Source organism: Muntiacus reevesi, chromosome 21 (assembly GCF_963930625.1).
Source record: "Muntiacus reevesi chromosome 21, mMunRee1.1, whole genome shotgun sequence".
Taxonomy (NCBI): domain Eukaryota; kingdom Metazoa; phylum Chordata; class Mammalia; order Artiodactyla; family Cervidae; genus Muntiacus; species Muntiacus reevesi.
In genome coordinates, this window is record NC_089269.1 from 10,053,584 (window position 1) to 10,080,182 (window position 26,599).

The 26,599-nt window shown below is 37.9% G+C and overlaps 1 protein-coding gene across 5 annotated transcripts in view; it reads left to right on the forward strand.

Annotated features, from left to right (window-relative positions):
* SENP7 (SUMO specific peptidase 7) overlaps positions 1-26,599 on the forward strand; it is a 152,896-nt gene that overhangs the window by 37,626 nt on the left and 88,671 nt on the right. For all 5 annotated transcript variants that reach the window (XM_065913549.1, XM_065913550.1, XM_065913553.1 and 2 more), the window contains exons 3-5: positions 8,605-8,657; positions 12,534-12,632; positions 22,241-22,338. In XM_065913549.1, coding sequence (XP_065769621.1) covers positions 8,605-8,657; positions 12,534-12,632; positions 22,241-22,338 — 250 coding nt within the window. The remainder of the gene's footprint in view (positions 1-8,604; positions 8,658-12,533; positions 12,633-22,240; positions 22,339-26,599) is intronic.

Genomic DNA, 26,599 nt, shown 5'->3' on the forward strand with positions numbered 1-26,599 from the left:
GGCTTTGACATAGTTAATAAAACAGAAGTAGATGTTTTTCTGGAACTCTCTTGCTTTTTCAATGATCCAGTGGATGTTGGCAATTTGATCTCTGGTTCCTCTGCCTTTTCTAAAACCAGCTTAAACATCTGGAAGTACAGTTGAAGCCTGGCTTGAGGAATTTTGAGCATTACTTTACTAGCGTGTGAGATGAGTGCAATTGTGTGGTAGTTTGAGCATTCTTTGGCATTGCCTTTCTTTGGGATTGGAATGAAAACTGACCTTTTCCAGTCCTGTGGCCACTGCTGAGTTTTCCAAATTTGCTGGCATGTTGATAAATTTGCAACACTTTCACAGCATCATCTTTTAGGATTTGAAATAGCTCAACTAGAATTCCATCACCTCTACTAGCTTTGTTCCTAGTGATGCTTCCTAAGGCTCGTTGACTTCATATTCCAGGATGTCTGGCTCTAGGTGAGTGATCACAACATGATGATAATCTGGGTCATGAAGATCTTTTTTATATAGTTCTTCTGTGTATTCGTGCTACCTCTTCTTAATATCTTCTGCTTCTGTTAGGTCCATACCATTTCTGTCCTTTATTGAGCCCATCTTTGCATGAAATGTTCCCTTGGTATCTCTAATTTTCTTGAAGAGATCTCTAGTCTTTCCCATTCTATTTTTTTCCTCTATTTCTTTGCACTGATCACTGAGGAAGGCTTTCTTATCTCTCCTTGCTATTCTTTGGAACTCTGCATTCAAATGGGTATATCTTTCCTTTTCTCCTTTGCCTTTAGCTTCTCTTTTCTCAGCTATTTATAAGGCCTCCTCAGATAGCCATTTTGCTTTTTTGCACGTGTTTTTCTTGGGGTTGGTCTTGATCCCTGTCTCCTGTACAATGTCATGAACCTTCGTCTGTAGTTCATCAGGCACTCTGACTGTCAGATCTAGTTCCTTAAATCTGTTTCTCACTTTCACTGTATAATCGTCAGGGATTTGATTTAGGTCATACCTGAATGGTCTAGTGGTTTTCCCTACTTTCTTCAGTTTCAGTCTGAATTTGGCAATAAGGAGTTTATGATCTGAGCCACAGTCAGCTCCCGGTCTTGTTCTTGCTGACTGTATAGAGCTTCTCCATCTTTGGCTGCAAAGAATATAATCAGTCTGATTTTGTTGTTGACCATCTGGTGATATCCATGTGTAGAGTCTTCTCTAGTGTTGTTGGAAGAGAGTGTTTGCTATGACCAGTACGTTCTCTTGGCAAAACTCTATTAGCCTTTGCCCTGCTAATCCCATATTCATAATTTGTTCTCTCCTGCCCCTCCTTTCCCCTTTAGTAACCATAACTTTGTTTTCTATGTCTATAAGTCTTATTTCTGTTTTGTATATAGATTCATTTGTATTACCTTTTAGATTCCACATTCAAGTGATATCTTGTCATATTTATTTTTTTCTAACTTGTTTCACTTAGTATGACATTCTCTAGGTCCTTTCATGTTGCTGCAAATGGCAGTATTTCATTTTTATTGTAATATTCCCTTATGTGTGTGGAAAATTTATCCATTTATCCATTTTATCTTTGTCCATTTACTTGACAGACGTGGTTTGCTTCCATGTTTTGACTCTTACAAGTAGCGCTGCTGTGAACATTAGGCTTGCTTGTATCTTTTTGGATTAGAATTTCCATCTTTTCTGGATATATGCCCAGGAGTGGGATTACTGAATCCCACTCTGTTTTTAGTTTTGTAAGGAATCCCCATACTGTATTTCATAGTGGCTGTATCAATTTAAGTTCCCACCAACGATGTAGGAGGGTTCCCTTTTCTCTACACCCTCTCCAGCACTTATTATTTGTAGCCTTTTTGATGATATTTATTCTTACTGGTGTGAGGCAGTATGACATTGTGGTTTTGATTTGCATTTCTCTTTTAATTAGCAATGTTGAGTGATTTTGGCCATCTTTATGTCTTCTTTGGAGAAATGTCTACTTAGATCATCTGCCCATAGTTTGATTTTTTTTTTAATATTGAGTATATGAGCTGTATGTATATTTTGGAGATTAAACTCTTGTCAGTCATGTTGTTTGCAAATATTTTCTCCCATTCCATAGGTGTCTTTTCATTTTTTGATGGTTTCCTTTGCCGTGCAAAAGCTTTTGAGTTTGATTAGGTCCCGTTTATTTTTGCTTTTATTCTTTTGGAAGATTAGCCTATCTCACTTTAATCCTAGCAATTGAAAAGCTGGATATACTCCCCTTTTTAGAGATGAGAAACTGAGTCTCTGGATTAGGAAATGGCAACCTATTCCAGTGTTCTTGCCTGGAAAATTCCATGGACAGAGGAACCTGGTGGGCTACAGTCCATGGGGTCACAAAGAGTTGGATACTACTAAGCATGGATGGATGCAATTGAATCTCAGGGAAGTCACAACTAGTAAGCCAAGATAAAAATTTAGGTTCTCTGGCTTTAATAATTTTATTCTTGAGCACTGTGTTATACCATACAGTCACAAGCAGAGGTGCATCACATGTTTATTAAAATGCTCCAACCAATCTTATTTAGGATGGAACAAGTCAGTTATAAAAACCTCTAAAATTTTGGGAAATCATAATAGTATTAATTAAAAGAAATATGCAAAAGTATGTAAACTTCAATTTAAGCAACTTGTATTACTTTAAGAGTCTATTTGTTTATTTAAAAATGTTTATTTATTTTTGGGTGAGTTGGGTCTTCGTTGCTGCACAGGCTTTTCTCTAGTTGTGGCAAGTAGGGACTCCTCTTGCTGCAGAGCATGAACTTCTGATCGTTGGCATCTGTCCTTGTGGAGCACAGGCTCTGGTGCTTGGGCTTCAGTCGCTGCAGCGCTTGGCCTCAGTATTTGAGGCTCATGAGGTCTAGAGTATAGTCTCAATAGTTTTGGCACATGGGCTTAAGTTGCCCTGCGGCATGTGGGATCTTCGTGGATCAGGGATTAAACCCGTGTCTCCTGCAGTGGCAGGCAGATTCTTTACCACTGAGCCACCGGGGAAGCCCTATATATTAAGTTGAAAATTGACTAGAAATTGAATTTATATAAGAAAGGCTTTCTTTGTGTGTTTTTTTAAAAAAGTTCTTAACATTTACTTAAATGTTACTTGTTTTTGGTAGTTTAAGAAGTACTACTTTATTGACAGTTGTTTAAAACTATCAAAAGCTTAAGTATAGAAGTTAAATGATTTTTATATCAGTGATTCCTCAAGGAAATGCATTTGGTGAAACTCACTCTATTTTTATGAAATGAGACAAATTATTTCAGGTATATAGATTACTGGATAAGCTATATAGCCCATTTGTTATAACTGTTACTTTAAAAGTTTTTCAATTATTAAGTTGCGGTATTACATACAGTCTCTTCTTGGTCACAGCAAACTCAAGGAAGCTACGAGCCGTGGGTGCAGGGCCACCCAGGGTGGACAGGTCTGCTGAAGTGTTCTGACAGAAGGAGGTTCACTGGGGTAAGACATGGAAGTCCGCACTAGTGTTCGTGCTTGGAGAACCCCATGGACAGTATGAAAAGGCAAAAGATATGTCTCTGGAAGATGAGCCCCCAAGGTCAGAAGGCATCCAGTATGCTACCGGGAAAGAGCGGAGCGGAATTATGGATAGCTCCTGAAAGAATGAAGCAGCTGGGCCAAAGTGGAAAGGACGCTCAGTGGTGGATGTGTCTGGTGGTGAAAGTTAAGTCCTATGCTGTACAGAGCAATACTGCATAGGAACCTGGAATATTAGGTACACGAATCAAGGTAAACTGGATATGGTAGCAGGTGACGGCAAGAGAGAACGTCAACATCTTAGAAATCAGTGAACTAAAATGGATGGTAATGGGTGAATTTAATTTAGACAACCATTGTATCTACCACTGTAGGCAAGAATTCCTTGGAAGAAATGGAGTAGCCTTCATAGTCAACAGAAGAGTTCAAAATGCAGTACTTTGGTGCAACCTCAAAAATGACAGAATGATCTCTGTTCGTTTCCAAGGCACACCATTCAGTATCACAGTAACACATGTCTGTCCCCTAACCACTGATGCCAAAGAAGCTGAAGTTGACCAGTTCTATGAAAACCTACAAGTCCTTATAGAACTAACACCAAAAAAAAGATGTCCTTTTCATCTCAGGGGACTGGAATGCAAAAGTAGGAAGTCAAGAGATACCCAGAATAACAAGCAAGTTTGGCCTTGCAGTACAGAATGAAACAGGTAAAGGCTAACAGAGTTTTGTCAGGAGAACATGATTATAGCAAACATCCATTTCCAGCAACCTAAGAGATGATTCTACACATGGACATCATCAGATGGTCAGTGCTGGAATCAGATTGATGATGTTCTTTGCAGCCAAATATGAGAGGATCTACACAGACAGTAAAAACAAGACCTGGAGCTGACTATGGCTCAGATCATGAGTTCCTTATTGCAAAATTCAGGCTTAAATTGAAGAAAGTAGGAAAAACCAATAGGCCATTCAAGTTTGACCTAAATCAAATCTGTGGAGGTGACGAATAGATTCAAGGGATTAGATCTGGTAGAGAGAGTGCTTGGAGAACTGTGGACAGAGGTTCATGACGTTGTACAATAGAGAGTGACCATCCTAAAGAAAAAAGAAATGTAGGAGGGGAAGGTGGTTGTTTTAGGAGGCTTTACAAATAGCTGAGAAAAGAAGAGAAGTGAAAAGCAAGAGAGAAAGGGAAAGATACACCCAACTGAATTCAGAGTTCCAGAGAATAGCAAGGAGAGATAAGAAGGCCTTCTTAAATGACCAATGCAGAGATACAGAGGAAAACAGTAGAATGGGGACTATTGGAGATCTCTTCAAGAAAGTTGAAGATATAGTAAGACCTAACAGAAGCAGAAGATCTTAAGAAGAGGTGACAAGAATATACAGAAGAACTATATGGAAAATGTCTTAATGACCCAGGTAACCACGATGGTGTGGTCACTCACTGAGAGCCAGACATCCTGGAATGTGAGGTCAAGTGGGTCTTAGAAGCATTACTACGAACAAAGTGAGTGGATATGATGGAACTCCAGCTGAGCTATATAAAATCCTAAAAGATGATGCTATTAAAGTACTGCACTCAATATATATCAGCAAATTTGGAAAACTCAGCAGTGACCACTGGAAAAGGTCAGTTTTTATTCCAATTCCAAAGAAGGGTGATGCCAGAAAATGTTCAAACTGTGGTACAGTTGCTCTCATTTCACATGCTGGCAAGGTTATCCTCAATTGTTCAAGCTAGGCCTCAGTAGTATGTGAATTGAGAACTTCCAGATCTGCCAGCTAGGTTTTGAAGAGTCAGAGGAAACAGAGATCAAATTCACTGGATCATGGAGAAAGCAAGGGAAGTCCAGAAAAAACATCTATTTCTGCTTCACAGACTACGTTAAAGCCTTTGATTGTGTGGATCACAACAAACTGTGGAAAATTGTTAAAGAAATGGGAATACCAGACAACCTTACCTGCCTCCTGAGAAACCTGTAAGTGGGTCAAGAAGCAACAGAACTGGACATGAAACAGTGGATTGGTTCAAAACTGGGAAAGGAGTAAGACAAGGTTGTATATCGATACTTTGTTTAACTTATATGGAGAGTACATCATGTGAAATGCTGGGCTGGATAAATCACAAGCTGGAATCAAGATTGCCAGGAGAAATATCAACGATGTCAGATATGCAGATGATACCACTCTAATGGCAGAAAGTGAAGAGGAAGTAAAGAACCTTTTGGTGAAAGTGAAAGAGGAGAGTGAAAAAGCTAACTTAAAACTCAACATTAAAAAATTAAGATCATGGCGTCCAGTCCCATCACTTCATGGTAAATAGAAGGGGGAAAAGTGGAAGCAATGACAGATATTCTTTTCTTGGGCTCCAGAATCACTGGTGTCGGTGACTGTAGTCATGAAATTAAAAGACTTGCTCTGTGGAAGGAAAGCTTTGACAGACCTAGACCGTGTATTAAGAAGCAGACATCACTTTGCTGATAAAGTTCTGATTAGTCAAAGCTACAGTTTTTCCGGTAGTCATGTATGGTTGTGAGAGTTGGACCATTCAAGAAGACCGAGTCCTGAAGAACTGATGCTTCTGAACTGTGGTGCTGGAGAAGACTCTTGAGTCCCTTGGACTGCAAGGAGATCCAACCAGTCAATCCTTAAGAAAATCAACCCTGAATAGTCATTGGAAGGACTGTTGCCAAAGCTGAAGCTCCAATACTTTGTCCACGTGATGCGAAGAACCTACTTGTAGAATAAGACCCTAGTGCTGGGAAAGATTGAAGGCAAAAGGAGAAGGGGGTAGCAGAAGATTAGATGGTTCGATAGCATCACTGACACAATGGACATAATTTGAGCAAACTCCGGGAAATACTCAGGGTGACGGGAGCCTGGCTTGCTGCAGTCTACAAGGTCACACAGAGTCTGACACAACTCAGTGAGCAAAGGACAACAATTACATGTGACACAGTACCATGTCTTTGATGTTTGATGACTTTTTACACTTGTATACATACACCTGCTTAACTATCACCTAGTTCAAGATTGGAGCATTTTGGGCATCTCAGAAGACTAACTTGTATCCTGTCTCAGTGAGTTAGTAGTCTTTCCCTGTTTGGGTACTTGCACCATCCTAACTAACATTATCATAGATTTGTTTTACCCATTCTTGAATTCCACATAAATAGAATTGTACATTTTTTCTGCATCTGATTTTCTTTGAACATAATGTCTGTGAGATGTATTCATATTGTGCATAGCAGTTATTCATTCTTTTTATTACTATGTAGTTTTCTGTTGTATAAAAAATTTTATTCATGTAGTTTTCTATTGTATAAAAAGGTCTATTCTTGCTTCTGTGATGGATATTTGGATTGTTTTTAGGTTTGGTCATTAAGAACAAAGATAGCATTTTTATACATGCCTTTTTTTGTAGGATAGCATTTTTATGCCTTTTAGAGGCATAGGCACTCATTTCTTTTGCTTAAATATCTATAAATGTTATTGTTGGACATTAAGTAAGCTGGTGTCTAACTTTAGAAGATACTGACTGACAAAGTAGATGTATTCATTTACCCTCCCACAAGCAGTATATGCTGCTAGTCATATAGATTATGACCAATTACCAATACTTGGTGTTGTAAAGAAAAAACAACAACAAAAAAAACTTGATATTGTTTGTCTTTTTAATTTTACCCTAAGGGTAAATGATGTTCTATTGCTATTTTAGCTTGCACTTCCCTAGTAATAATGAAATTGAGGTACTTTAATAATGAGTAGATACTTCATATATTTATTGGCCATTTGGACTATTCTAAAATTTTTATGAAGTACCTATTCAAAGGTTTTTCCCGTTGTGAACATTGAGTTGTCTTGCCTTTGCTTTATAGGAGTTCTTTATGTGTTCTGGTTATGAGTTCTTTGACAGATACATGTATTAAACAGTATTAACTATAGTCATCATGCTGCACATAGATAACTGCGTTATAAATCATCTTCTCCAGTCTTCAGTTTGCCTTCTCATTCAGTGATGAGGTTTGGTGAACAGATGTTTTTAATAAAGTTTAGTTTATTAATCTTTTCCTTTATGGTTAGTACTACTTGAATCTTATTTGAAAAATCCTTACCAACCCCAAGATCATGAAGATATTCCCTTCATTTTTATTCTAGAAGCTTTGTCTTTGACATTTAAATCTGTGATCCATTTATAAATAATTTTTGTGTATAATGTGGTGTTTATTATTTATTTGTTTACATCATTTGGTTATAAAATTGCTTCAGCATTACTCATGGAAAAGATCATCCCTTCCTCACTGAATTGCAGGGGGTGTGTTTGTCTTAAATAAGTGACCACATATGTGTGGGTCTCTGTGATTGATTTTTGTTATGAAATTTGTGAGAAATTCCAGTGAATTGTAAGTTCCAGGAAGATTTAAACTGTGTTAAATTTGCTCTCCACACTATACCCGCTGGCTGGCACAGTGCCAGGCACATGGTAAACATTCAGTGAGTATTTGCCGACTGAGTGAAAGAATCTTTCATGTTGATGTTTGGCAAAAACCAACAAAATTCTGTCAAGCAGTTATCCTTCAGTTAGAAAAATAAATTTAAAATAAAAAGAAAAATGAAACAAAGAACATCCGTTAGGAAGTCTGAAAAATGGTGTCGAAAGATCTAATAAGCTGTTTGTTGCATAGATGCTTAGATCTGTAGCCCTTACCCTCTGCTCTTCTCTCCCATAGCCTCCTTGTTCCCCATTATAAGAATTTATCTGGTCTTACGGTTCAACCAAAATATATCAAAGACCTCTCAGATACTAGGATTTTTGCCAGGGAATTTCTTACTTAGTTCTTAGAGTCAGCTACCTGTCATTTTTTTCAGTTGTCATCATACATATATTGTTTAATAAAGAAATTTTATGAGAATCTGTTACTCTTCTGTTTATTTTTGACCTTTATATAAGTCCTTCAGGTTCTGTGAAGTGTATCACTATAAACTGTAAATCTAACAAGAAGAGTTACTTTAAGACAGAAGATAGCTATGAAAGGATTGATTCTGTTCTGTTTAGCATTTCTTAAATGCTAATTTTTGTCATGTCTTTATAGAAATTGTCACAGAAGGGAAAAGGAAAAAGCCTTCGTCTTCGGAATTACATAAGGTATGTATTAGTTTTGCTCTTAACTTTTCGATTATCTTCAGAGTTAATAATATTGAAAGTATTTTGGTATTTTTTTTTTCAATAAAATTTTAAAGAAAATACTGTAAATCTATAACTAATCGATGATTTTTGAGGAATGTATTACTCACTCAGTTATGTCCGACTCTGCGACCCCATGGACTGTAGGCTGCCAGGCTCCTCTGTCCAAGGAATTCTCCAGGCAACAGTAACTGGAGTGGGTAGCCATTTCCTTCTCCAGGGGATCTTCCTGACTCAGGGATTGAATTTAGGTCTTTTTTTTTAACCATCTGAGCCACCAGTGGTATATCCTAATTAATCAAGGGTTAACTAGAAAATACAAAATCCTTTCTGGGACCAGCCTTGTTTAAATCATTATACAATTTACCAGTATACTTTTCAAATCTTATTTTTTTTTTTTTTTTTTTAATTCTCTAGGCAAGAATACTGGAGTGGGTTGCCATTTCCTTCTCCAGGGTCAAATCTTATTTTTAAATTTATATAAAACAGAACTCATTTCTTTGATGATCGAATATATTAGAGTACCTCATGTACATTCATTTATGTTATACTGTAGATGTTGAAGAGTTTGTATTCAAGTTATGTGCTTAAAGTTACTATTTGGTATATATCTTTTTAAACATTTTTTTTTCAAAAAAAAAAAAAACATTTTTTTTCCATTTATTTCTTTTATATAAGCCAGGAGTAGAAAAACAAGCAAAATGAGGTTTCTACCTACCTAGGAGGTGTTGGAAAAGATTTAATCTGTTTTTAGAAAGATAATCTTTTTTCCTATAGAATTTTATGATTTAAATGCCATAGTACCTTGATTTGTATTATAATAATTTATTAGAGACTTTTCTCCAGAGCTTTCTAATTATACACAAAGAACTTTAATTTGGCACAGTTTTTGGGAAAAAAGAGTGAGAAGAAGATATCATAAAGGAGGGCTGTGAAATTAAAAGAGTACCTTGCAAGACCACACAGAGAGTGTAGCTTTGGGGTACTCTTATTCTACCTTTGCTTACTTCAGATTTGTGGGGTGTGGTTTCTTCATTTAATGTTCTGGATTTAGTGAATTCCTTGGTGGTCCAGTGGTTGGGACTCTGTGATTTCACTGCTGTGGGCCCCGGGTTCGATTCCTGGTTGGAAACTAAGATCCTGCAAGCCATGCCAGGCAGCAAAAAACAAAAGAAAAAAATCTGGATTTAGCTTAAGTGAGATAAATAAGGGAGTTAAAAAAGAGATTTTACGTTGCTTCTGTGTGTGTATGTGTGTCCTACTCTTTGCAGTCCCATAGATTGTACCCCATCAGGCTCCTCTCTCCGTGGAGTTTCCCAGGCAAGGATACTGGAGCAGTTTGCCGTTTGCTACTCCAAGGTATCTTCTTGACCCAGGGACTGAGCCTACGTCTCTTATGTCTCCTGCCTTTGCGGGCAGATTCTTTACCGCAAATCTTTAGTGGAGCATAGTTGGTTTACAGTGTTGTGTTAGTTTTAGGTGTGCGGCAAAGTGAATCAATTATACTCGTACATACACCCGCTACACCCGCTCTTCAACACTCTTTTCCCAGATGGGTCATCACAGAGTATTGGGTAGAGTTTCCTGTGCTGAACAGTAGATCCTTACTAGTTATTGATTTTATGTGTAGTAGTGTGTATATGTGGAGAAGGAAATGGCAACGCACTCCAGTACTCTTGCCTGGGAAACCCATGGGCAGAGGAGCCTGACGGGTTCCAGTCCATGGGGTCGCAAAGCACTGGACACGACTTAGCAACCGAACGACAATAACGGTGTGTATATGTGCATTCAGTCTCAGTTTATCCTTCCTGCCTACCCCCTTTCTCCTCTGGTAAGGTTGTCTACCGTGTCTTTGACTCTATTCCTGTTTTGTAAATAAGTTCATTTGTCCCATTTTTTAGATTCCACAAATAAACAATGACATATGATATCTGTCTGTTTCTCTGTCTGACTTACTTTACTCAGTATAACAATTGCTAGGTCCATCCCCGTTGTTGCAAATGCTATTATCTCACTCCTTTTTATGGCTGAGTAACATTCCATTGTATGTATGGCCACATCCTCTTTACAATTCCTCTGTTGGTGGACGTTTAAGTTGCTTCCACCTACTAGCTTTTGTAAATGGTGTTGCAGGGAACATTGGGGTGCATGGATCTTTTCAGAGTGTGGTTTTCTTCAGTGACATCCCCAGGAGTGGGATTGCTGGATCATATGGTAGTTCTACTCTTAGTTTTTTAAGGAACCTCCATACTGTTCTTCGTAGTGGCCAAATCAATTTGCCTTCCCACCAGCAGTGTAGGAACCTCTTCACACCCTCTTCAGCATTTACCATGTGTAGATTTTTAAAAATAAGTTCATCTGTTTATTTTTGGCTTCGCTGTCTTTGTTGCTGCATTCAGGCTTTGTCCGGATGCGCTGAGCGAGGGCGAGCCTGTAGCTGCCGTTCGCAGGCCTCTTGTGTGGCTTCTCTTGTTGAGGAGCGTAGGTTCTAGGATGCGTGGGCTTCAGCAGTTGGGGCTTGCAGGCTCCAGAGCTAGGGCTCAGTGGTTCCGGCACGTGGGCTTAGTTTCCCCACAGCATGTGGGGTCTTCCCAGAGCAAGGATCGAAGTGGTGTCCCCTGCATTCCAAGGCAGATTCTTAATCCCTGGGCCACCAGGGAAGCCCTTCTGCTTTACTCTTATTGAAGCCATTTTGTGATTGTAGTCGATACAGTGTTTATTATGCAAGCTGAATTACTTCAGTCACGTCTGGCTCTTTGCAACCCTATGGATTGTAGCCCACCAGGCTCCTCTGTCTATGGGATTTTCCGGGCAGGAATACTGGAGTGGGTTGCCATGCCTTCCTCTAAGGGATCTTCCAGACCCAAGGATTGAACCCACGTCTCTTATGTCTCCTGCATTGGCAGGCGGGTTCTTTACCACTAACACCACCTGGGAAGCCCGATGCTTATTATATTGGAAGCCCAGTGCTTTTTTTATGTTATATAATAAGCTGAACTTGATGCTTAACCATCATTTATAATGTGAAAGTTAAATTATTTAAGTTCTAAAGAGATGATTTCAAGTTTGTGGCTACAATCCATCCATTCATTTGTTTATTCAGTGTACTGTAAGCCATTCACTTTGGAATATAAGTGACTAAGTCAGAGTACCCTCTTTTAGACCCTTCACACTCTGGTGAAGAAGACAAACATGTAGATAAGTAATTATAATATAGCATGGTATGTGTGATCCAAACTACCGAGTACTAATACCCAGAGAAAGGAAAGCCCTGGTGTGGGAGTGGCGATTGTGTGGATAAGAATAACTTTTCGCAGGATCTGAGGTATTTAATAGGGGAGAAATAGAGGGAAGAGCATTCTAGGTTAAAGGAGCAGTACATACAGGGTTCTAGAGATGTATGCTTGAAGAAGGTTGAGTAAACTCAGTGTGGTTAGGTGTAGAGTTTGTGATGTGTGAGTGACGTCAAAGAGCCCAGATTGTTAAGAGTTACATCTATAAGTAATGGGCACCATCGTTGTAGTTTAAGATCGTAGCCGTAATTAGATTTGCGTATTGGAGAACTCTGGGGGTAGTGTTCGAGAGATTAGCAGAGGAGGAAACTGCAAGTAAGAACAGTTAAGTAGTCACTGTGATACCTCATTTATCCACTTTTATACTGAGTGAAAGAGGCGTTTTATAAAATCATATTTAACTACCTATAGATTAAGCACTGAACTTAAAACTCTTTAAAAGTAATAGCAAAATATTAATGCAGGTAATGTAGTGGTTCTGTTAACTCATTCAGCTCTTACTTATATTTCAATTAAACTAATTATTTTCTCATTTTGGTTTCAGATAACAAAGATATTAAGTGCAAAACCAGAGGATGTTCATGTTCAGTCACCACTGTCCAAACTCAGACGCTCAGAACACTGGGATGTTTCTTTGCAGGGGGTAAATAAAAGCTATCTTCTTATAAGTATGTAGTGTTACTTAGTATGTTTTAAAATATTTTAATAAAGCTGAATCTTTATTTTCATATATGTTCTTTTTAAAAATTTTCTTGTATTACATAATTTCAGGTTTTAAATTAATTTATTTCTGGCATATGTTGAAATCATGCTTTGAGGTTAGGGTCATTTTTCAGTTTAAATCTAAGAATATTGTGCGTGGTTGTTTTCTTCATGGAATTTAAATCTCATTATTATATATTTGTATTTTAAATTTATGATAATGTTAAGCTTATTAGAGGATAAAGAAATGGCAACCTACTCCAGTATTCTTGCCTGGAGAATCCCATGCACAGAGGAGCTTGTAGGGTGCAGTCCATGGGGTTGCAGAGAGTCATACATGACTGAGCAACTAACGCTAACGCTAAGCTTATTAGAATCCCTTGCTTTTTTTGTTTTGTAAATTTAAAGAGGGTATATTGTAAAGAGTGACACAATTATTTTAAAAGACAGCCTGATTATAAATCTGCACCAATTTTATCACTTTTAAATATCACTATAGAGTTCTCATGAGTAAGGCTTAAGATAGCACTTTATATGTTCTTTTTTCTTTTCTTGACTGGCACTACTCATGGTCAGTGTTTTAAAAATGGAATTTTTTCTCAGATTTTCCATTTCTCTGTTTGAGGATATACATATTGGTCTATTAGTTTTATACGTCTACATTTCTAACATAATGAAATACTGCAGGTTGGTGGCTTAAACAACAGGAAATTATTTTCTCACAGATCTGGAGGCTGGAAGTCCAAGATCAAGGTGCGGGCAGGGTTGTTTTGTCCAAGGCCTCTGTCCTTGGCTTACAGATGGCCACCTTCTTGCTGTGTTCTCATATGGCCTCTTTTCTGTGCACACACATCCCTGGGGTTTCTTCCTCTTCTTGTAAGGACACAAGTCTTGTAAATTCTGTTCCCACCCTTTGGACCCCATTTAAGCATAAACCCCCTGTGTAAAGGCCCTATCTTCACATACATACACGTCAACATACAGATTTTGAGGGGGGACAGTTCAGCTCATAATGGTAGTATTTTAGGATAACAGACTTTAAGTCACCTTGAATATATGTATTTTTATGTTACAGACAAGAAAAATTAACCATTTTTTAAAACTTGTTCTCAGAGGAAAGATTTGCTGTTAGTATTGGTTGCTTTAACATTATTTATTTATTTGTTTGTTTATTTTGACTGTGCTTCATGGCTTCTGGGATCTTGGTTCCCTGACCAGGGATTGAACCCGTTGAAGGCACAGTTTTCTAGCCACTGGACCACAAAGGAATTCTCTAATGTTATTAAAAAATTTAGTTTTTAAGTAATGCATTTGTTTTTTATACAGGGTTTAGAAAAGGAAGGTAATAAATGGGACTATTTCCTGAATGCAGTCACCACTGACAGTTTTTTTTTTTTCTTTCCTTTCAAGAAGAAAAAAGCATGCTGCCCACATACGACTGTACATTTTTTGATCATTGCTGAAGAGAGATCATGAAATACATCTTGTTCTGTGTTTTGCCATTTTCAGTTAGTAATATTTTAATTTTTTTTCTATTTTAACACATTTAGATGTACCTCTTTTACTTATTTTTTATTGGCTTTATAATACTCCCCAAATAAACTATATCCAATAATTTATTCACTTAGTGCACTGATATTAGACAGTTTGGTTGTTTCTAAAGTTTTACTAATAGAAATAGAATTGCAGCAACCTTCATTTTTCATAAGCAGGGAACCATTTTTGAATGGGATTACTAGGTGTAGGGAAGTTTGTTTATTAAATTTTTATAAATACTGAAAAATTATCTCAGAAAATTTGCACCAATATATATTGCCACCAATGAGAGATCCCATATTTCTACAGATTGACTAGTTAGCACTGAATGTTATCATGTAGTGAAATTGTTGCCAACAGAAGAAAAAAACACATTATTTTAGGAAGATTTTATCTCTATATTTGCATATTTTATTTGATGCTTTGGAATACTGAATGGAGTAAAAACATATCACTTTAAATACACACAGTCCCTTAGAAGTAAACGGATGTGATTTGAGTTTGCTTTCTTAAGGAGTGTCTTCCTCAGTGTGTTTCTTCCACTGCCCTTGGGTCATGTAGTCTTGGTTTAGTTTTTTGGCCTTCAGGAGGCAGACATGGACCCCCAGAGGGCTCTCCAGGCATTAGGTCTCCAGGGTATGATCTGCTCTCTGCTCCTTCCTTAACCCTGCTTTGTTTCAGCAGGCTTCTTTTCCTGGAAAGTAACAACTTACTTTCTCTTGTTCTCTCTGACCCACTAAGGGAAACAGGGCCTCCTCAGCCTCCTCGGAGACACATTTTCTTTCCCTATGACTCCTTTCCTATACCAGTTGGATGTCTTCTTTAGGATAGTGATACTTAACTTCTGGGAAATCTACATCCTATTTGAGATTTGAAGTGGCAAATGTGTCAGCCTGACCTTGGCCCCTTGTTACTTTAGATGTAACAGTATTTGTTAAGTTAAGTTAAGCATGTTGTTAAACGTGCTTCATAGTTTGTAGACTTCGAGGTGGTACCCAAATCTTGCTTCATGGTGTCTCCCACACACCACCATAGCTTTCAATGAAAGAAAAAGGGACAAATGCCAGTTTCCATAATCTTTAGCAGAATTTTAACTTGTTTATGTGTGTTTTTTACTGAGATATATAAAACAGATCTTAGGTGTATGACTGGATGAGCTTTGACTAGTGTGACATGTGCGACCAGTATCTCAGTGAAACAGAGCCTTGTCCTGAGCCTGGAAAGTTCTCTTTGCCCTCACCCCTGTGTCCTTCCTTTGCCTGTTGTCTCTATTCCCACCCTGTTCTGGACAGCCAGTTTTTTAATTTCTCTATTTGTAAGATAGTTTTGCCTGTTTTTGCAGTGTATACTCTTTTGTGTTGCCTTCTTTTGCTTAGTAAAATGTTGTTGAAGCTCATTTCTGTTTTGTACCTATTAGTAGTTTGTTCCTTTTTATTGTTGAGTAATATTCTATTATATGAGTATAATGCAATTCATTTATCTAATTCTTCTGTTGGTGAACTTTGGGACTTTTAATTTGCTTTGCCCTGATGACCAATGATGTTAAAATATTTTCATATCTTTTTTTATTAGAGTGTACTTTCTTTTCAATATTGTGTTAGTTTCTTCTGCACAGAAAAGTGAATCAGCTCTGGGTGTACATTTGTTGTTTAGTCTCTAAGTTTTTTTTTTTTATGTGACTTGAACAGGCGTTAAGTCACGTCCTACTCTTCTGCAACTCCATGAACTATATATATAGCCCGCCAGGCTCCTCTGTCCATGGTATTTCCCAGGCAAAGAATACTGGAGTGAGTGGCCATTTCTTTCTCCAGGGGATCTTCCTGACCCAGGGATTGAACTCAAATCTCCTGCATTGGGAGGCAGATTCTTTACCACTGCGTCAACAGGGAAGCCCATGTTTATACGTATATCTCCTCTTTTTTGGATTTCCTCCCCATTTCAGTCACCACAGAACACTGAGGAAAATTCTCTGTGGTCTACAGTCGTTTCTCATTAACTATCTATTTTATACATAGTGGTGAGAATATTTTCATCTGATGATTAGCTGTTGTGTATCTTCTTTTTTGTGAGGTGTCCAAATATTTTGCCTCTTTAAGTATGTATGTTATATTTATTCTCAAATATATTTGACAGTGAATTTATATATAATTAATCCATTTTAAGTGATCTCTGAATTGTGACAAATGTATACATTTTTGCAACCACCACTGTAATAAAGGTGTGTGTGTATTTATTTATCAGTTTTTTCTTGATGTGAAGTGCTATGAGTCACAGGATATTTATAGACTCATAGGACTGTCATCGCAGTGAAGATACTGTATGGTTCCATCACTCCAAAAAGTTCCCTGGTGTTGTCCTCTTTGTAGATTCTTCTTATCCTCATCCATAATCTATGCTAACATTGCTGTTTTCTATCCTTGTACCTCTACATTTTCCAGAGTGTCACATGAATGTAATCATGGAGCATGTAATGTTTTAATGTTTTGAGAGTGGTTTTTTTTTTTCACTCAGTTTAGTGCCAGGGAGATTCATCCTTATTGTTGATGAATAACAAACTATATCAATAGTTTGTTTATCCATTCCCAAATGAACCATTGAAGGACAGAAGGATTGTTTCCAGTTTTTGGCAATTAAGAATACAGGTTTTTTTGTGAGCAGACGTTTTAATCTCTCTAGGATAAATACCTTAAGGTGGGATTCCTGAGTCATGTGGTAAGTATATACCTAACTGCCAAACTGCTTTCCAGAGTACCACTTGACATTTCCACCAGTGATGTGTGGCAGCTTCTGGTCCCAGCACTTGGAACTGTCAGTTTACTTATTTTTTTAAATTAGCAGAGTTGATTTTTTAGAGCAGTCTTAGGTTTACCGAAAACCTGCAGGGATAGCACCAACAGTGCCCGTGTACTTATGCTCCTCTCCCCCCCCTCACACGCAGCTTCCTTATCATTAACATCTTGCACTAATGCGGTACATTTGGTGAGCCAAATGTGAGATATTTTTTGATATTGAGATATAATTACTATGTAACATCATGTTAGTTTTAGGTATATAACACAATTGGGGAAGGAAACAGCAACCCATCCCAATATTCTTACCTAGAGAATCCCATGGACAGAGGAGTCTGGCAGGCTACAGTCATAGAGTCACAAAAAGTCAGACGTGACTGATCACATATCCACACATATAACATAATATTTATTTATGTATTTAAAATATTTTTCAATTTTAATTTTTAGAAAATTTATTTTATTTTTTCATATCTGTACTTTAAGAAAAAATCTTGAAGAAAAGTTTGCTATGTGGCTTTCACAGCTGCTGAATTTAGCTGCGTTTGTTTTTTCTTAGTTTATTTTTAGTTGGAGGACAGTTGCTTTACAACGTTGTGTTGGCTTCTGCCGTATAGCATCATGGATCAGCCACAAGTATACATGTGCCTTCCCTCTGGAACCTCCTCCCACCCCCAAGCCCGTCCTGCCCCCCTTGGCTGTGATAGAGTACTGAGCTGAGTTCGCTGTGTTATGCAGATTCTCCCCCCAGCTTTCTGCTTTCCCTACGGTAATGTATGTGTTTCAGTGCTACTCTCTCAGTTCGGGTCTGGAAGTCCCTTCTCTATGTCTGCATCTCTGTTCCTGCCTTGCAGGTAGGTTCATCAGGACCATTTTTCTCGACATACGTTAATATACGTACTTGTTTTTCTGACTTATTTCATTCTGTATAACAGGCTCTAGGTTCATTCATCTCTGTTCAACTGACTCAAATTTTGTTCCTTTTTATAGCTGAGTAGTATTCCATTGTGTGTATGTACCACAACTTCTGATTTATTTATTTTTGGGATCAAGCCATTCTATCCAACGGCTTCAGGAGAGCATCAGAAATCTAGGAAGGGGCTTCCCTGATGGTCCTCTGGTTAAGAATCTGCCTTGCAATGCAGGGAACACCAGTTTGATCCCTGGTTCAGGAAGATTTCCGCAAGGCTCAGGGCAGCTAAGCCCATGCACCACAATTACTGAGCTCACGTGCAGCAGCTACTGAAGCCCACTCACTAAAGCCCATGCTCCACAAGAGAAGCCGCCGCAATGAAAAGCCCATGCACTGCAACTACAGAGTGGCCCCCACTCTCTGCAAGTAGAGAAAGCCTGCATGCAGTAACGAAGACCCAGCAGCCAAAAAAAAAAAAAAACCTAGGAGGACAATGAGATCTGACATTCTTTTCCTGGCTGGACATCTCCCCAGCTTCACTGGCTGAAAGCCATAATGATTGATACATATTTAAATTGCAAAATTATTGCCACAGTAAATTTAGTCAACATTCATCACCATACATATTAATAGTTACAATGTTTTTTCTCCCATGATGGTACTTTTAAGATCTGCTGTCTTCAGTTCAATTCAGTTCAATCACTCAGTCTTGTCCAACTCTTTGCTACCCCCATGGACTACAGTGCGCCAGGCTTCCCTGTCCATCACCAACTCCCGGAGCTTACTCAAACTCATGTCCATTGAGTTGGTGATGCCATCAACCATCTCATTCCTGTCTTAGCAACTTTCAAATATACAGTAGAGTTTTGTTCACTAAGTCAGCATGCTGTACATTGCATCCCCAGGACTTACTTATAACTGGAAATTTGTACCTTTTGACCATCTTCACCCATTTTCCCCAACTGTCAACCTCTGCCTCTGGCAACCACAAATCTGTTCTCTGTACTGACGAGTTAAAAAAAATTCTGCATCTAAGTGAGATCATATGGTATTTATTTTTTCTCTATCTGACTTATTTCACTTAATATAATGCCCTGAAAGTGCACCCATGCTATTGCAAATGGCAAGATTTCCTTCTTTTTTATGGTTGAATAATATTCCGTGTGTGTGTGTGTGTTTATGTATATAACATGTTTTGTTTATCCATTCATCCATTGATGGACAGTTTGATTGTTTACACCTCTTGGCTGTTGTAAATAATTGTGCAGTGAACAAGGGTTGTTGATAATTTTTTTTCAGTTAGTGATTTGCTTCCTAAAGATAAATACTCAGAAGTCAAAGTGGAATTGCTAGAGCATATGGTGATTTTTATAATTTTTTTTGAGGAACCTCTGTACTGTTTTCCATAGTGTCTCTGCCAATTTACATTCCTGCCAGCAGTACACAAGAGTTTCCTTTTCTGCTTATCCTTGCCAACTCTTTATGTCTTGTTGTTTTGATAAGAGCCATTCTACCAGGTGTGGGATGATGGCTCACTGTGGTTTTGATTTGCATTTCCTTGATGTTTAGTGATATTAAGCACCTTTTCACATAACTGTTGGCCCTATGTATGTCTCTTTTGGGAAAATGTCTGCTCAAATCCTCTGCTCACTGTAAAATTAGATGTTTGTTTTTGCCATAGAATTGTATGAGTTCTTTGTCTATTTTAGATATTAACCTCTTATCAGATATGTGTTTCACAGATAATTTTTCCAGTCTATAGGTTGCTTTTTCATGTTGTTGATGGTTTTCTTTCCCGTCCAGACATTTTTTTAGTTTGATGTAGTCTGTTTTCTATTTCTATGTACAAGCTATTTTCTGTCTTTATGTACTCTAGATACTTCGTATAACTAGAATCATAGAGTGTTTGTCTTTTTGTTACTGGCTTATTTCACTTAGCCTTATGTCATCGCTTTGGGAAAAACCCTCTTCCTCCTGTGTTTCTCCTTTATTCTCAGACTACTATCATTTTCACAACACTTCTCCCACCACATGTGTGTGGGTTTCCCCCACCAGTCCATCCTCTGGGACATGAGCGGGTGTCCTGCAGTTTATCTCAATTCTGACACTACCTGGAGATAGTTTTAGATCCCACAGTTTATGGGCTCAGTCCCAAGACTGCTTCCACTCCACTTCAGATGCCAGTCACAAGTCCAGCTTGTCATCTGTGCTTCTGACCCGCTGGATATAAATCTGAGGTTCCCATGACTTCCTCCTCAGGTTGGATTAATTTATGCTAGAACAGTTTACAGAACGCAGGGAAACACGTACATTTACCAGCTTATTAAAGGACATGATAAAGAATACAGATGAGCAGCCAAATGAGGAGATGCATAGGGCAAGGACTGGTGGGTCCCGAGTTGCAGGAGTTTCTTCTCTGTGGAGGCGGGATTGTGGCCTTCCTGGTATGTGGATGGGTCTCACCAGCCTGAAAGCTCTTCAGACCTCATACTGTTGGGATTGTAATGGAGACTTCCTCACGTAGGCATGACCGATAATTAACTCTGCTTCCAGCTCCTCTCCCCTCTCCAGGGAATGGGAGGCAGAGATGAGAATTCTAAGCTCATAATTCTGACTCGGTCTTTCTGGTGACTAGCCCCTATCCAGAAGCTCACCTAGAGTCACTTCATTAGTACAAAAGACACTCCTGTCACCTGGGAAATTACCAGGGTTTTAGAAGCCTTGTGATAGGAATTGGGGTTAAAAATCAATATTATAGCAAAAGATGCTCTTATTACCAAGGAAATTACAAGGATTTTAGCAGTTCTGTGTCAGGAACTGTGGGCAGAGACCACTATGAGTATTTATTATCTCACAGTCAGAGTTCATCCATGTTGTAATATATATCAGAATTCCTTTTTCTTTTTTGGAAGGATAAGTAATATTTCCTTCCTCGTGTATATGCCACACTTTGTTGTTGATATTATTATTGCTGGGACACTTGCGTTGTTTCCCTCTTGTAGCTGTGGTGAGCAGTGAGTGCTGCTTTGAACATGGGTGTATAGATACCTCTTTGAGGAAGACAGTGTTTTTTAAAATTGAACTGTAGTTGATTTTCATTGTTGTGTTAGTTTCAAGTGGACAGCCAGGTGACTCAGTTGTACATATGGATGCACATTCTTTTTGATGTTCTCTTCCATTGTGGCTCGTTCCAGGGTATGAGCATATTCCCTGTGCTGTGCGGTAGGGCTTTGCTGTGTCTTTTATACATAGTAGTTTGCACTGCTGATCCAAAGCTCCTAGTTTTTCCCTCCTTTACCCCCTCTCCCCTCTAGCAACCATAAGTGTTTTCTATGTCCCTGAGTCTGGTTCTGTTTCATAAATAAGTTGATTTGTGTCATATTTTAGATTCCACATATAGGTGAGATCACAAACTATTTGTCTTTCTCACTCTGCCTTATTTCACCTAGTGTGATCATCACTGGGTGCATCCATGTTGCTGCAGATGTTATTATTTCACTTTTAATGGCTGAGTAATATTCCACTGTGTGTGTGTGTATGTGTGTGTGTGTGTGTGTGTATGTATAAGAATGTGCCTACCGATGCAGGAGACCCAAGAGATGCAGTTTCCATCCGTGGATTGCAAAAGTCCCTTGGGAAGAAATGGCAACCTACTCCAGTATTCTTGCCTGGGAAATGCCATAGACAGATGAGCCTGGTGGGTCCATGGAGTTGCAAATAGTTGGACATGACTGAGCACACACACACAACCCTTCCACATAAGGAAACTAATGTAAAGAGGAGATAAATTTATTTGTCTAGGTTCACACTGTTGCATATTACCTAAATCAGTTTTAACTGTTGTTTCTAGTTAGATTAAATCTACACAGTGTTAGTAAGATATCTGACTCTGTCATGAAGTTTCTCCATGTAACAGTTCATAGGGTATTAATTGTAATCCCTTCCAGTTGTTTATAAATGGAGTTGCGTCAGAATCACAGGTTCTATTTAATTTGACACGTCATTATTTTTATATTTCCTTAAAGACATTCACCATCTTTCAGTTATGTAAGCTTTTGAATTTTAAAATGTCGATTTCCTGACTAAGGTTACCTCTATGTTTTTAAATGTCTTTGTTCTACTATTTAGTGGGCTTTTGTTTCTCCACTAGCAGATGCCAAGTTTTTTTGTAGGTTGCATTTTTACCCCTCTGTGAACCATTATGAGTTTGGCTGTTTATCTTGAATTTCTAAATAAAAAGAAAAGTTAACTGCCTTTTAATTGTTGTATTCTATATTATTGAAATTCCAAATTCCATTTTTTTTTTCTTAGTTGAAAAGGAGCCTAAGAAATAAGGTCCTCTCTCTAGACCATAAAAGTAAAAAAGGTGTACGTGGTCATCCTGTCACTTCTAAGATATCACCAGAAAGGTAAGATACATGTATGTGTGTGACACAGGATGGGCTTATGCTATGTAGAGTGTGACCATGAATGATTCATTTAACCTTTTTGGGTCTCAGTTACCACAACTTCTAAATACAGTGATTGACTTCAGTGGCCTTTATGGTTCCATCTAAGCTCTGACTTTCTGTGATTCTAAGTCATCTTAACTCCTTGTTTGTGTGTTTGGAACATCTTGCAAGATTTATCTTATAAAGCAAGGGTTATATATAAACTCGCTGGATTCATTGCTTATGGTCTGTAGTGAAAAAAATGCTCCAGTTAGCAACTGCAGTCCTGTAGTCATAGTATTAATGAGTAATGGATATGCTGAAATTAAATAGCTGTGGGATTCAAATTACAATTCTTACTAGAAGGAATTCAGAGCTAAATTTTTAATATTGGACAACAGTAAATGCTTAAAAAGTTGTTATTTTGCAAAAGGGTATATTTTTTAAGAATAGCAAATGAATAAAAAATGACAGTAACAAAGTAAAAATTAAAACTGTTGGGAGTTGGCACAAGGTAGATGACTAATTGGAGTTTTTGAACTTACAGCAGAGTGCTTTGTAAGCTATTTAGTCTGAATTCTCACCTTCCAAGTGAACTGTCCTTAGTAAATAAACGTATCAGGGACTCTGTCCTTACCAATAGTTGCCTTGCCCCCTGCCTTCCCTTCCTTCATTCCTTTTCTCCATCGTTGTCCTAGTGGGTATGAAATGATGTTCATTGTGTTCTTAATAAATGTTTCCAAATAAATAAATAAATAAATAAATGTTTCCCAGTGACATTGAGTGTCTTTTTACGTGCCTGTTGGTCATTTGTATATCTTCTTTGGAGAAATGTTTGTTTAGATCCTTTTCCTGTTTGAAAATTGTGTTGTTTATCTTTTTATTATTGATTTTAAGAGGTTTTTTTTTTGTATGTTCTGGAGACAAGTCCTTATCAGATATATGGCTTGCAAGTATTTTCTGTCACTCAGCTTTTCACTTTATTGATGGTGTCCTTTGAAGCACACAAGTTGTTTTCACTTTGATGAAATCTCACTTATCTATCTTTTGTTGTCATATCTAAGAAGCTGTTGCCTAATCTGAGGTCATGGTGATTTACTCTTGTGTTTTCTTCTTAGGGTTTTGTAGTTCTAGGCCTTAGATTTAGCTCTTTGATTGGTTTTGATGTAGGTGTGGCATGAGATAGGCATCCGGATGTGTATCTTTGTGTGTGAATATGCAGTCTTCCCAGCAGCAGTTGTTGAAGAGGTACCGATTTTTCTTTCTACCTTTGTTGAAAATCAGTTAACGTTAATATACGGGTTTATTTCTGGATTTGAAATGCTAGTCCATTGATCTATATGTCTCTTTTTACCTCAGTACCACTGTGTGCTGCACACTGTATTGTAACTTTGTGGTAAGTTTTGAAATTGGAAAATGTGAGTCTTCCAACTTTATAATAGTTTCAAAATTTAAAAAAATTAAAAAAAAAAACCGAAACTTTTTTGACTTTACCACATGGCATGTGGGATCTTAGTTCCCTGACCAGGGATCAAACCTATGCTCCCTGCAGAGGAAGTATGAAGACTTAACCCCTGCCAGTGAAGTCCCTTTTCAAGATTGTTTTGGTTGTTCTGGGCTTTTTGCATTTTCAGCTGAATTTTATTTTTTTAAAATATTTATTTACTTTGTTTTGGGGCTGTGATGGGTCTTTGTTGCTGCACATGGGCGCCCTCTAGGTGCGGAAAGGGGGAACTGCTCTTCATTGCTGCGCGTGGATTTTTCATTCCAGTGGCTTCTTTTGTTGCGGAGCAGTCTCAGACACATGGGCTCAGTCGCTGCAGCTTATGGGCTCTAGATCCCTGGCTCAGAAATTGTGATGCATGGGCTCAGCTGCTCCTCGGCATGTGGGATCTTCCCAGACCAGGGGTAACCAATGTCCCCTGCATCGCAAGGCGGATTCGTAACCACTGGGCCACCAGGGGAGGAGCTGAGGAGCTGAACTTTATAGTCAGGTTGTCATTTTTAGCAAAACAGCCAACAAGGATTTTGATGGAGGACATGTTGAAAATCTGCAGACCAACTTGGGGAGTATTGCCATCTTAATAAATTAAGTCTTGTGGTTCATGAATATATTTTCCGTTTATTTAGGTTTTATTCAGTTTCTTTCAACAACATTTAATTACTTTCAGTGTGTGTTGGACATTTATTGTTGAACTTATTCCCAAGTATTTTCTTCTTCCAATGCTCTTGTGAATGGAAATGTTTTCTTAATTTTATTTTCAGATGTTTCATTGCTAGTGTATAGAAATCCCATTGATTTATATATATTAACCCTGATTTATATACTGTGACCCTGTTTGTCTTATTCATCCTAGAAGTTTTTAGTAGATTGCTTGGGATATATATACAAGATCACATCACTTGCAGATAAAGATGACTTGACTTCTTCCTTTTCAACTGTAGGCCTTTAATTTTTTCCCCCTTGCCTGATTGTCCTAGTTAGAATATACAACGTAAAATGAAATAGTCGGACACAACTGAGCAACTGAACTGAGTGGAAGTGGTGAGAGTAGAAATCTTTGCTTTGTTTCCAGTCTCAAGAGGGAAGTCGTTTACTATTTCACCGTTAAGTATGATGTTAGCTATAGGTTTTTTATAGATGCCTTGCTATGGTTTAAATGTTTGTATATCCCAGCAATCCATATATTGAAATCCTAATACCCAACGTGATGGTATTTGGAGGTGGGGCCTTTAAGGGAGTGCTTCTGTCCTGAGGGTAGAGCCCTCATGAATGGGGTTAGTGCTCTTTTTATAAAAGAGACCTCTCAGAGTTTCCTGGTGCCCTCTGCCATGCGAGGACACTTTGAGGAGTCTGCAGTCCACAGCTCAGAAGAGGGCTTTCACCCAGAACCTGACCGTGTTGGCTGGCACCCTGATCTTGGACCTCCCAACCTCCAGAACTGTGAAAAATAAATGTTTGCTGTTTGTAAGCCGCTGAGTCTGTGATGTTTTGTTTAAATAGACTCAGACATGCTCTTTTTTGTGTTGAGGAAGTTTCTTTGTGTTCTTAAATTTGTTGGAGGCTTTTTGTGATGAATGTGTATTGATTATGTCAAATGTTTTTTCTGCGTTTATATCATATAATTTGTATCCTTTATTAATATAACATATTACATAAATTGATTTTTAGATCTTAAACCAATTTTCCATCCCTGGGATAAATCCCACTTTATCTTGATTTATGATCCCATTTGTCTGTTCCTGGTTTCAGTTTGCTAGGATTTTTATTGAGCATACCTATGTTTGTATTCAGAAGGGAGAATAATCTGGTATTTTCTCAGGCTGTCTCTGCCTGACTTTGGAATGAGGCTAATAATGGCCTTGTAGGATTAGCTGAAAAGTATTCTCTCTTTGTTTTCCAGAAGAGTTTCTGAAGGGTTGTGATCAATTCTTGTTTAAGTGTTTGATAAAATTCACTGGTGAAGCCATTTGGTTATTGGTGGTGAATGTGCTCGCGTGCATGTGTGTGTGTATCTGTGAAGCTTTCAAATTACACAAATTCAGATTTTTGCTCGTTATAAGTCTTTTGAAATTTTCTACTTTTGAAAAATGAGTCAGTTTTGGCAGCTTCTGTTTTTCTAGGAATTTGTGTGTTTTAAGTTATCTGATTTGTTGGCATACATTTGTTCATAGTATTCTAACACTGTCTAAAATTTCTGTGATATTGCTGGTGATGACTGTTCTTTCATGCCTGATGTTAATAATTTGAGTGGTTTTTTTTGGTTCCGTCTACCTGGACAATTGTGGATTTTCTTGATCTTTTCAAAGAACCAAGTTTTGGTCTCATCAGTTTTCTCTGCAAGTTTTCTATATTTAATTTCGTGTATTTCCACTGTAATCTTATTTTCTTCTTGATTTGGACATAGTTTCTGTTTTTTTTTTTTATAATTTCTTAAGGTGTAAAGTTAGGTTATTGATTTGAGATCTGATATCTGTCTTCTTTTCTAATATAGGTGTTTAGTTTTAAATTTTATTCTGAGCACTCTATTGGGTGCACTTCATAAATTTTGGTGTTCTGTGATTTTCTTTTATTAAGCAAAAGCATTATCTAGTTTCTGGTATGGTTAACTGACTTGCTTTGAAAGTGTGTGTTGTTTAATTTCTATGTGTTTTTAAATTTCAAAGATATTCTTTTATTGATTTAATTGACATATAACATATTAGTTTCAGGTGTGCAACATAATGATTCTATACTTGT